The 14,271-nt window shown below is 31.6% G+C and overlaps 1 protein-coding gene across 1 annotated transcript in view; it reads left to right on the top strand.

The window, feature by feature from the left end:
• Positions 1-14,035, top strand: part of LOC100159606 (retinal homeobox protein Rx1) — a 50,839-nt gene extending 36,804 nt beyond the window's left edge. The window contains exon 3 of the mRNA XM_001943977.5: positions 13,106-14,035. Within this exon, the coding sequence (XP_001944012.3) occupies positions 13,106-13,552 (447 nt within the window). The 3' untranslated portion in view covers positions 13,553-14,035. The remainder of the gene's footprint in view (positions 1-13,105) is intronic.
• The last annotated feature ends 236 nt before the right edge of the window (positions 14,036-14,271 follow it).

The raw sequence follows: 14,271 nt of genomic DNA, 5'->3' as shown, positions 1-14,271 counted from the left end.
TAGTTAATCTATTTATAGCCATGATATATTTTCGATTTTTATAAATTTTTTTTATCTATTATATTTCATTATTTATACAAGTATGCAAGGCTGACGTCTCCGCTCAGAATCTTTTTTTGTATGCAATGGTTTATTATTGAATTAAAATATAACACATCTATCACCAATACATACTCTATAACTCAGTAGCGGATCCAGAAGTCACCCATGGGTGGGGGGGGGGGATTTTCTAAAATTAAATTTCCTTTTTGTTTAGCCAAATATCATAATTAAAAATAACGTTAAAAAGCGATGCCACTTCGCCTCCCTCCCTCCCATTGTATCCGCTACTGTGACAACTAACGTACAACAAGAGTGGTTTCCATTTATCCACCTTTTTTTTTTACTGTCAGATAAAATTATACATCAGATAAATGATAAATAAATAAATATATATTTTTGGTGTAAGTACATATGTACTGTATGTAAATAAATACATCAATGTACACTTAGAAAATGCTTAAATATAATTTAACAAATAATGATATTATGCGCTTACACGTACTATAATAATGAATAATGATTAACTTCCACAATCCAGATTGAGTAGATATCCTGCTTCCTGTATTAGTTGTTCTTATCATTCTTAATTATTATTAGTTCATAACTTCCCAAACAGCTATTAGTCTAAAAAATAAATAATAGTCTTACTACTTTGCAGTTCTTAAGAAGCTTAATGGAATATTCAAAAATACATTTTAGTTATTATGTATATTATGTATTATTAATATTATGGCATGTGGTTTTAACTAAATGAAAGAAAAACATTATTGACGAGTAAAATATATATCATATAATGTTATATACCTAATCTTTATAGTTAAGATATATTTTCACAGCGATACATTGATAGCTATATATTATGAAATATAAAGACGTACATTTAATACAGCCAACAATTGAAATATACATAAATATCCAAATATTTAATCTAGAGCTGTATTTTAAAAAACAATTTTTATCCTCATTTATAGATTCTAAGTAATATATAATGTATATACAAGTGTAATGATAATGGCCTTAGTAATCGAAGTAAAAATTGTTTATAATTTCAATACCAAAAAAAAAAAAAAATTTAAAAATATTCAACTTGACAACTCATTATACGTCCATAATATATTATAATTTATAATATAATAATATATTCTATGTTTAATGTGTATAATGAATTATAATGACAAACTAATAATAATAATTATTATTATTATTATTATTATTATATGATTATCAAAAATAAACAAGACATACCTACGGCGTTTGATCGAAATCAAATAACGTTCGCTCGAGTAATATAATTCCAACTTAATTTATATATTATAAACACGCGTCTCGGCGGATACAGTATTACGTTAATTAAACGCACTGCAGTCTACAATAATTGCACGTGGCCCTAGTAGGGCGGCGGTGCCGCTTCAGCGTAAAAACGATATAATATTATTATATTAAAACGGACGGCGGTCGGTGGCAGTGATTTTCGTCTGACTGTATACATATTATATTATATAAGTACACCCATTATACCTACCTAATATCATTGATTATGATATAAAGCAACTATCTGCAATCAATGGAAATACATTGTTACGCGCGTATTGCGTCCATGATATTAGGTATATAATATATATATAATTGTTTTGGTGTTTATTTTACGCGTGTGACGAAGGGGGATGTGAACGAAAAAAAGAACAGAAAACATCTGACAGACTCGTGTGACACTATACATAATATATTACTGTGTTGTATATATTATGTTATACATTCATATATATATTATAATTGAGTCCCGGTGTCGGATAAATCGGTGGGGTGAGTGAGAGATTTGTCGTATGATGTATGGTGATCAGTCTTCCACTCTCTTGGCCCTCGAGGTATATTATATACCAACTCCAAAATAAATTATTGTTATACTATTTAAGCAATTTATATTATAGCTGTTAAATATAGGTATACTACTATGCTACTTTAATGACCAATTTCTTTTTAGTTCTAATATTTAAAAAATACTTCTTATATATTATGTATATATAGTATTTACCTAGTATATATTATAATATATACCTATAATAACAATAATATAGTATTATAAGTGATTGGCATATGTATATTATTAAGTAATAGTTTAGATTCTGAATGAAAACATACCTTATCAAATTGCAAACGTCAATAAATAATAATATAACTGTCGGTGAATTATTTGAACGCAATTAAAAATATAATATTATAGATGTAATTATTAGATATTTGATGGTAAATTTAAATCTAGTTTTGATTGGTAGTATTTAAGGCGTGCCAGCGATAGGCCCTTTCACTTGAGCCCGTAAGACCCCAATATCTCATAATTGCATGCACTCAACTAGGCTTTACTCAACTAGTCCACTTTAAGGCCTCCTGTTCTATTTCGCCTTGGACAGTTTCGGAAACGATAGTCATTCCTATTCTGTCTGGAACCATTGACCTGGCTGCGTTTTAAACAGTATAGGTTTAGTATCAGGTTTAAATGTTCAGTTGGTATTTACGTTCATTATTCACAAACTTTTAAATTATTGCCTACACAACGTTAATAATGGTATGTCGGTTTACAAAATCACGTTTGAAAAATTAATCATCGTATAAAACGAAAAGCCATCGTCGGGGACTCACGTCGGCCCGACGCCCTGCAGTCGTGTAATACACTATACGATGCAGCGACGAGGGACATCATAATAGGCTACGTCAAAATAATAATAAGCGCTCAGTTTTCGACGTCGTCGGCCGATATCGCCTCGGGGCTGCCGGCGCGCGCGCGACAAACATCACCGCCATTGCCTCTGGCGTCCATGGGATTTGACATTATTATTATATTACTACTTTATGCTGCGTGCTTGTACCATTATATAAATATATATATATATATAATATTATTTCGTGCTATTTGTCACTCGCCATCGTCGCCCACTATTTGGGTCGCGAGTGTGTGCGAACGGCGAATGTGTGCGAACGGCACGTGCGGCGGCGGCGGCGGCGGCGGCGGCTTCGCTCTTATTGCAGTTATTAAGTTGACATAAACAAACAAGAAACAAGCTAATTCCCATTATATTAGACTGGTCCGCCGCCACCGTGGGGGGGTCGCAGCGTGGCGGTTGTATATTATAATATATTATTATTAGGTACATAGTATAATGTAGCATTATATTGTAAGTATAGTAGCCACCGGGCGGAAGTGGGCGCTCCGATCTCTACACGTGAACTTTGACGGTGGCGTTGGTACAAAAATTGTATATCTTATTATATCATATATGTAATATATTTAACATTGAGTAGTAAAAAATAGCATAACCATAAGATTTTCGATAAAAATTTGATTTTCTATATTTTTTTAATCATTATAAATAACATTTAATATAGGTATTTTGTTATCCTAGATGGCGACATAATAATATAATTCCCGCTAATCATTTTAATCGAATGCTTGCTATCGTGTAAACTTATAATTTATTATACGATTTACTTCGTTACTAAGCCATATCATTTTATAATTATTAATTTGTATTGTAATTATACACGCATAATGTATAAGTACTAGGTAGGTATCTACATAAATTTGGTCAACCTACCTCTTTTTGTTTCTTTTCGATCACACCAAGAAAACTATAACAATCTGTTGAAACTAATTTCTCTGTATAATATAATGTATCTACGATAAAAATAATATTTAAAAGTTAAAACCCATTCCTATGTAAGTCTTCGATCCGTACGTATAAAAAGCTTGTATATTAATAACTGATGTTTATTAAGAATATATTTGTATTTAAATCATTTAAACCTATGCTTGTTTTTATCATATTTTATTTTAGTTTAATAGTGACATGTCTATTTTAAAATAAAGAATATAATGTTTAAGACAGACCAGATAAAATTCTAATATTTTTAAAAAAACTTTACAGTTTACCGTTTAACAAAATAATTTCAAAAGACCAGTATACTAGGATATACCCATTATCCGTAGGGGAGGGAGGACTTGCCCGGACAAAAACCAGGTTTTTGCTGTTTTACCTATATAAACTAAAAAAAAAAGGATTAAAATTCATGAGATTAACGTCATTTTAATTAACATTCAACACCAACTCTATAAAATGGCTATTTTCAATTGTTTCAAAAATTTAAAAATTTAAAATTTAATTTTTTAATTTTTTTACCAAAAAGTTTAGTTTCATTTAATCTCTGTGAGTCTAGTAAAAAAAACAGATTTAACATCTCAGAAGATATCTTAATGGGTAAATCCTCACGAGACATACTGAATACACCAGATATCTGCAGCCGTTAATATATATAGGTAGTTCATTAGTTCAGTAGGTAACTGCTTATATGTAATATATTATATAATTACCAACCATAAACCTATAGTCCATGGAATATAGTTCGTGTGTAGGTACAAAGGCAAACATAAAAGTTTGCTCGTAAAATAAATTAAATATGCCTTTAATATTGTGTGTAATATGCGTTTTCACTATTAAATATATCATCATAATACTGTAACTAAAACAATATATCCTGGAATAAAATAATGAACAAATGCTCCGACGTTAAATTAATATTTTATTATTATTACTATTTTTCCCCTCAGCTTTATTGCATTATAAATGAAAGTTACACAATAATATAATAACATTCTGAAAATTATTTTTATTTACAGTAAATAGACATAACAAATTTAATAATTTTAAGAAAAAGTTTTTGATAACATTGCAATCAAAACTAAATTAAATTAATGTTAGTTTCGGAACTTTAATGTTATTTATATTTTTGGAAAAAAGTTTACTTTTCATTTCTATACAACCATACATGATTTTTACTCGGTTATATCTATACATCATCATCATCTAAGATGAATGTTATAATAATATTTTACAGGATTTTTGAAAAATATAAATTAAACTAAAGTAAACTCAATATTAAACGGTTCTAAAAATGTTTTTAATTTTATTTATTTTTTAGTATCAGTTTAATTTTTGATACACACATAAAATAATAGTATACTTGTATATTATACATACCAAAGTAAAATATAAATATAAAAAGCCATTTAAACTGTATGATTTTGCAAGAACATTAAAAAATAAATAATATTCGGTTATCAAAGCACTCAAAATGCCCGTAAAAGATTATCATGGAGGTAAAAACAAAATTAATAATCATTAATCATTGTAAGACTCGATATTTTTCGATTAAAAATATGGGTTCTGATTCCTAATATTTTAAGGTGTAGGCTGAGATTTAAGAGCTGGTTTTTTTTTGGTTTGATTCCAGTCCATAATATAATAATGTAATAAACGCTGCAGCAGTCTTGTAGAAAGTGAGTAGAATGTTTAATATGTTCACTCCACACACACAAGTACCTACCAATATACTATAAGACATAAGTAAATATATTGTGAAAAATTAAATTAGTAAAATATAGTAATAGTCTAGCATCTAAGTGCGTCATGAAATCAAGTTACACGGAAGATATATGTATATTTATTATTTACGAAGGTTAAGTTACCACGCATGTATACATTTTAAAATTACTTCATATAATAAATTAAAATATTTCATATTTTTTTTTTTAATATTAACCTTTCAAATAAGTACCTACACTACATTTTAAATTTCTATTGTATAATATTGTACCTACATTACAATTTACAATAAATACAGTAGATAATATAGCCATGTAGGTACACAAAATGTCCAACACACAGTTCATCTTTCGATAGTATCAACCAATTATTTTTACAAAGGTGTAATAAAAAAAAGATTAAACATATTAACATACATGTATTATTCTATAGAATGTAGCAGAAAGAACTGAATTAAGAGTGTGTAATTAACTAACTAGCTTTTATTCTTTCCGACTTTTAACTTTTTTTTGATATTATATATTTATTGTCAATTATATATTAATATATAAAAAAAAATTCATTTTGTTAATAACAATTTGTTAATTGCATTTAAAAGCTATTTATTTTCTACTTTGTACATAATGTATAATATTTCGTTTAGCACCACTAACTGTTTGGTCAGTATAACTTTATGTGTAACTATATATAAATATAGTGCACTCGTTTGCTAGTTTTTGAAACAACCCGAAATTAGCTGTCTGTCAACGTGAGTGAAATCAATTGGGACGAAAATTGAAAAAAGGGTTTAAAACCATTTACGCGTCTGTGAGGCAGCTTGTTTTTCTCTCACGGCCGGCAAATTGTTTTGTCCGAAAACTCGATTAGCCATTACATTTAACCCCAGACGTTTATTGATGAATGCGTTTAACGTGTCAATCAATTTGGAACACTTGATAATTCGTAGTGCTATAATTAGGTACACAATTATATACAAGATATTAGCTTCGAAGTGCGAGTTTGCAAGAGCTGTTGTAATTAAGCCCTATATGTCCTTTTCATGTACATTTTCACCATGAGAAAAAAAATTTTACACTCTTTTTCATGATTCGTCAATAATAATTATAAGAAAACTATTGTCTATAGTATTGATTAGGAAGTCTTTAAAACTATTAGGTATCGTTAAATATATTATACATTTTGCAGTAAAGTAATCGGATGCCTTTATAACAATCTATATAATAATGTTATGTACTTATGTCGATTATGTTCTATAGTTTATAATAGGACATTGTATACATTTGTGAAAAACACATTCCAGTAACATGTAATTAAATTACAAGTGGAAAAAAATGTTAAATTTAAAAGCGTAATTATTTTTAACTTCTAAAAAAATAAGTGCATTTTATAATGGACTTTTATTTGCATTAAAGAATAATAAAAACCACGGTTGACTATTATCAAACTACCGCCAGTTTTTCCGCTTGGCATTTACCTCGGGTATCCGTAAATAATATGAAAAGAATTACATTAATCTAGACTTTTTCATCCGGTTATCGGTTAATAATTTTTTTCCATCGTTCTTATATTATTAAATCCGAATCGACATAAATTGAATTTTAAAAAGTACATTAACTATGCTGCGGGTGGACCTGCACCATCGAACACATTTAACGTAACGCGGCCGCAATATTTATTGCGCCTGTCGTTTTTTGTCTCGGCTTCTCTGCATACAGAAATAGTTATTTTCCCACATTTTTTTCCACGTTCACTTCAACGCCAGTCAGATCGTCTCTTATATAATATTATAATATGTGTACATACCAATTTCCCTGATGTATATTCTACTTACCTACTATTATATAAATGTGTCTACAATAATAGTATCATATAGCAGTTTACATATAATATAGCGGATTTAAGACGCGCAAAATTAGGTAGCTAAATACGTAGCTATATAAGCGGTAAATTACGTATTATTATTATTATTATGTTGTACCTACTACCTAGGTAGTTGGTTAGATAGAGTATAGTCGTACGATTTTAAGAAAGGGCCGATGGGAGAGAGCTAAGAAATAGTTGGAACGGGAGAACAGAATCATCTCACTATATCATTCTATGTGCAGCCTACAACAGGTATTATTAACTATTATTATTGTAATATAATGAACGTGGTGCAGCACTGCAACCGTATTTTCGTGGTGTCGGTTTGAATTTTACCGAACATAAACGGCCGTCGTGTACCTATATCGGTGCTAATATGGGCGTACAGGCCGTAACGTGATACGGTTGTGTTGTATTATACTATAAAATATAATATATTATTATAAATACATGTAAGACATAATAAGATAATAATATGATCAAGCCGTGAGTAATCTGAACGGCAGATCGACGTGCCAATGATATAATACAATGCACGTGGGGCTTGTAAAAAATAATACATTAAATAATGTTATACGTATAGGTCCTTATGGTTATTATTGTTACTATATACTGATTACCAGGTATTACGGGTACCTATAGTATATCATTTAACGATATAAGATACCTATATCTGTCCGGTATAAATGTATAATATAATAGTATAAAAGACATATGGATATATATAGGTATATTGCACGTCAAACACGACGGCGAGAATCTATATTATTATAGCGATGAGTGACGCGGCGGCGATAGTGAAGTTATTATAATACAGTTTGCAGGGGTTGAGATTTTGAGGGGGGCGAGTGCGGGACGCAACGATTTCGCATGATGGAATTCGTACCAATGTTTTTAAAAAAAAAATTGTTTTTGCCTCGGTTGATGCTTATAATACCTATAGTTAATAGTTTTGAATTTCCGAATATTTGCGAGATCGTGTCGGAGCTGAAGAGGTTTGGTACGCGAAAATATATTTGAAACGAGCGCGTGTGTGAGCTGTTGCCATGTGTGCGTCAGCGTTGTGTTGTACCTACGTACTCCAGTGCCGCCGCCGCCGACGACTCTTGAACCCTCCGCGCGCCCATTAATAGTAGACTCAATACATAAAAAAAAAAACACAATTTTTTCACCCTCTGTCGTCCGTTGCCCAAAAACCGGTGTTCGTATTTACTCGGCGACGGGCTATTATAAAATAATATTATATTATATTGTCGCGCGTTTTATTCCATTATATTGAAGCTCGTTTAATAAAAACTCTTGGCCGACCCTAATCGCGACAGACCCTTTTAACGTGACATTATATTCTGTTATTATAACGAAATCAGATAACGAAAGAGAGAAAAACACACATAATCAAATGCCCCTCGCTGAGATGAACCCTTTCCGACCAACTGCCGTCGCCGCTGCGCATGCACTACATTATATACCTATTATATAGTGTATACCCACGCACACATATATATATTATAATATGTGGTATAATAAAATGTATTACATCTGTGTGCATGTTGGCGACAATTTTTTTTGTAAAAATAAAATTATCATAATAATAATTCGCGAGCGCTCGTTGTTATTGTATGGTAGTCTAAGAATGAATTTCCGTAATAATTAATCGATCGGTTGATGACATTACGAAATTACGTCGTGACGCACTATTATTGAACGTTTATTTTCATTATAGTATTTATCATATTATTAGCACCACCCACGGTTCATAATTTTCTTCTTACTTAGTTAACTCTCTATATACACAATTCCGTATGGAAATTGTTACAATAATGTTGTCGGTTATTAAATTATTTAAAAATTGTATTTTATTGTGTTAAAAGTAAAAATATATTATGTGTTTTGAAAAAAAGTGTCCAAAATACATATTATATCGTACATGTAAATTAAATAATCAATCGAGCAAAATATTATTAATTTCACATCACAACTTATAACAAAACACACTTGTTAATGTTTTCACGGAATTTTTTAATAATATTCGAATAATTGAATAGGTATAGTATATTATTATTAATCGCTTTTTATTCAATAAATAAATAACCTATACCTACATAAAAAAAAGAGAGAGAAATGATGCGATACCTATAATAATATAATATATTATATTAAAGTTAATAGATACCCCCATATTTCCTTACTCAGGGTCTGTCGTGCTCATAGGCGTACGCAGACCTGAATATCGGGGGTGGATAAAATATTATTGGGCCCTTTCTAAACAAGACATGTACATATATTAATTGGTGGTACACTGTTACCTATATAATTACTAGTACCTACTAACTATCATAGTTATATATTTCCTTGGATCAATATCTATTTCTAAGATAATTGCAATGTTTGTTTATTATTAACTGTACTTTTGTAGTCAATAACATCTAGCTGTTATGATCATAATAAGTAGTTATTGCGCTCAAATTCAAAATTTTGTACGTTTTATTATTTTTTTTTTTTTTTACCACATGGGTATTTTAGAAAAAAATACACTTAATTCTAGTACCTAAAATCAATTAAAGTACGGGCCCTATGCTCTGGGACTTAAATTTTAGGGCCCCAATTACAAAACTGCATGGGTGCCTAGGCACACCCGGCACCCCCCGTGCGCAAGTATAATATGACCGTTCTTGATTTGTGCGCAGGGATTCTAAATCGTATACTTGCGTAGCGAAAGGCTTAGTAGTTGCAGATAATGAGAACATTCTGCAGGGCAGAATCGTGAGTAGCCTATATAACGACCTAACGACCTAACCCCCCCCCCTAATCTAATATAAGATTGCATGCAGATACAACGCAGCGCACTTAACACATATTGTACCGATGGCAGGTGTAAGGGGAATATCATGATTATGTGATACCTACCTATTCATTATTGTCATCGATCCTATATCACTCTCAAACGTTATAGGTACTGACGTACTGACATGATACTAACGTTATATTAACTACTTAAATCGTGGTATTTAAAATCACATATTAAACAGCAAACCGTTTTTTTAGTCACGTAAACTACCGCAGCATGATTCCACTGGACAAAATCTTTAATTTAATACTTTATATTACTTGAAAGTTAAAACATTGTTGTAGGTTGTCTGGAGATATGTCAGCGCTGAAAACAGACGAAACGAAAATGCATGCCCAAACCAAATAACCTTATTGAATCATGTAAATGCCGATTAGGCCTCGTAATAGCGACTTGTTTCCGTATATATATATAAATACAATTACCGGTATATGTAAACAAAATTATATTAAATCTGTGGTTGTCGTAATGACGCGACAGAAAACTTAATATTTTTTTTCGTAAGACCACTATAATTTGTTCTCGTCGTCTTGTGCAACGCCCTTGATTGAATAAAACCTATATAGGTACTATGTATATATTATTAAGTATATTCTCAGTCACTATAAAAAAGCTATTTGATTAATAAATCACGAAATGGCAATGTTTTTTTTTTTTATGAAATTTGAATTGAATAATGAGAAAAATGTTGTACATCAAGTTTACCTTATATATAGTACTTATATACGGTACACGTGTATACGGAAACATCAAAGACTTTTTCGCCCTTATTGTAAACGTCAATTTTCTTCTCAACCTTAAAAAATAAAAACGGGTAAAAGTATATAATATTTACGCTAGTCGCATTGAGAACGTTTTACGTCCCAGTAATCGGTAAATCGAGTTACGCTCTAGAAAAATGGATATAAATTGAGTTACCGAAGGTATTTTGTATTTCTCTTCATTCCTGGTTGTTCATATAATACATATATATATATATATATACATATTATACCTATACACATTTTGTTTATTTTTTCCATGCGACGGTCATGCTGGTTTTTCTTGCCGTGCTTTATTAAATTTACTTTCATTTTTATGTTATTTTTCCTTCACCTCATCCTAACCTGCACGTTTACGACAATAATAATAATAATAATAAAAATCATTTTCTTTCGAACCCCATGGGTTGTCGGCAAGGTGCGAGACATGATTTTTTTTTCTGATTTCCCCGCTCCCTCTACTCCATTGATCTTATCGCTATTCCAGAGACCAGCTTATTGCTACGAGCCAAGAAATTCATTATAATATAATATTACATGTTTTATATATTATAATGTATGTACTATGTGTGCATATAAACATGCTGCAAATATATTTATAACATCGTTATACCTGCGTCTTTTCTACCGAATATGTCTTTGCCAGACTCTTTACAATCCTTTTTATAAAAATTAATTTATTATTTTTTTATATTCACGTTTGCACTATACAACGTAATGTGTTGTAAGTACCTATGTTGAATTGTGAATACCTATAAGTTATAACGCTTTATCGCTTCCCTGTTTTCTTTGAATCCACCCCGACGAAAACACGCCGCTCCAGACGATTTCATCGAAACACGGACAATCCAGTATTATAAAATATATTATAGGGTCGCATTGGACGGGGACTTGAGACATGAGATTTCATGCAAAATCTAATTGAATCCTGCATCATCCAATCACCGTAATTGTTAGATAGATTGATATTTGCAGATATGCATCGCTTAACGATATTATATTTTCTAGGTCATACAGTAATAATAGTATCATCATACTGTCGTACTAGTGTTTAAGTATCCATGATAAAATATTAATATAGCAATATAGCCGTACCTAAAATTGGCTACCTACTGCGGCGAAAAATAAAAGTAAAATTCCTATATAATATATGTATTACATTTGCATATAAAGATTCTTAATTCTTATATATATGGTATACGCTGCAGAGGCAGAGCATTCTAACCGCCGTGTGATGGTCAAAGTTACTTGGAATAAAATATAACTTAACTATATTATTTTAAAACTATCTATAATAGTCTAATCTATTGGAGCTTTCTTACTCCAGTGACTTTTTCGGATTTCGCTACTGTCATATTTCCCGCCTTCGCCAAGTGGCTGACGAAAATAACCCATCATATTTTAATCATTGATAACGCATCTTCACTCATCCACGTTATTATGTTAACTCAGGGGCGTCATTTCAGTTTATTTTCTGGGTGTGCAAACTTTTAGGCAGGCCAATTTTGACATTTCACCAGGCCATTAAAAAATATATATATTTATATATATATAAATGTAGGAAACCTATTCAAACCTATGTAAATATTCTTTCCTTCCCTTTTATAATTCTAATTGTAACTCATAACGACTAATGCAACTTTTAAATAGCTAGCAATTCAAAGAATTAAAAGCTTATAAGCAGTTAAAGCAACCAGCTAATGTCATTACTGTACATATACAAAAACTTAAAATATATATATTTTATATTACCTATATATGAAAACATGTATAAGTTAATTATGACGGCGCATTGGAGTATTAATGGCAGGCCAATTGTTAAAATTTTTTAAGGAAGTGGTGCCATTGCACACCCTGCCCCCCTCCCAAATGACGCCCCTGTGTTAACTGTTCGCTTATGCACTGTTGCCCGTAACCCATCTGATGATAGCCAATAATCATTATTCACAGGCCTAACATTTTCCTGTTTACTTTTATTAGAAGAACAAATAAATGTAATCATGAAGATCACAAGGTGATAATAAAATGTGAATGAAAAAATAGAGTGGCGCATCCCCTACCCACATGACTAAACCCTGCAATTACCTACACGAGTGAGAAAACTATATAACATCAATCTATATCTTAAAGTACCTGCCCTTATATTATAACTAATAATGTACGAAAAACAAACTATAATTTAAAATATTAAATAGCCGTCCTTCGTTTGTTTGCAGGTGTGGTTCCAGAACCGGAGGGCCAAGTGGCGCAGACAGGAGAAGATGGAGGCGGCAAGACTGGGCCTAAACGACTACGTGCACTCAACGATGACCGGTTCGCTTAGCCGGATGCCCGGGTCCAGCCTGGCGCTGCCCGTCGACCCGTGGCTGTCACCGCCGCTGCTGTCCGCGTTACCAGGTTTCTTGTCGCACCCGCAGACGGGTTACCCGAGCTACCTGACGCCACCGGTGGTGCACTGTGGCCCGCCGTCGTCCTCACAGAAGTCGCCGCCATCACCACAACAGCAGATCACCATCGCCACGCCACCGTCGTCGTCGTCGATGTCCACGTCTTCATCGTCCGCGGTGTCCACTGCCGATCCCAGGACATCGTCCATAGCTGTACTTAGGCTCAAGGCTAAGGAGCACGTCGAGTCCATCACGAAAGGCATGCAAATGGTCTAGAGCCCCCGCGATACTTCTTATGTACCTAGGTATACCGCCGCAACAATAATAACAATAATAATAATTATAATAATTGTATTAAGTCCCGGATTCATATGCAAAACAAATTGTTAAATTTGCACATATTTACGCACTACGCATATGTACAAAATATCAAAAAAAAAAAAAAAACACTTGAAAATAATGATTAATGGTAAAACATACACATGATTATAATATTATATTATATATCCTGAATTCAAATAATATTATAAAAAGAATACCAATCAAATAGGCAGTTCGTTTTCAAATCAGAAACAATTGTGGCATTGTATTTGAAACAAATCCTTAATATTTTCAATAATTATAAATATATTTTAATGTTTACGCAACTTCATATCCATGCTATGCGGAGCTATATCCATTATCTAATGTGATTTTTTTGTTCTAATTCCGGAAAATATATCATTTAAGCTTTAGGATAATATATACTGCGTATAATATTAAAAATTATTTGCATTGCATTGGTATAGGTCCGGAGCCCTGATTATTATGTACCCCAGTATAGACGACTAATATCGTCGTCAAGGCAGTAGTTTCACTATCGGTAAAATACTAATAGTAATAAATAATAATAAACCGTTCAAATAGTATATAACAATATGATTAAAAAAATACTAATCGTTATCGTCAAGACTTGATTGCGATGTTTACGGTGCTATGAACGAATTATTTCTGAG

This window comes from Acyrthosiphon pisum, chromosome A2 (assembly GCF_005508785.2).
Source record: "Acyrthosiphon pisum isolate AL4f chromosome A2, pea_aphid_22Mar2018_4r6ur, whole genome shotgun sequence".
NCBI classification, from domain to species: Eukaryota; Metazoa; Arthropoda; class Insecta; order Hemiptera; family Aphididae; genus Acyrthosiphon; species Acyrthosiphon pisum.
The sequence above is the reverse complement of the archived record's forward strand: the minus strand, read 5'-3'. Positions and strand labels throughout refer to the sequence as shown.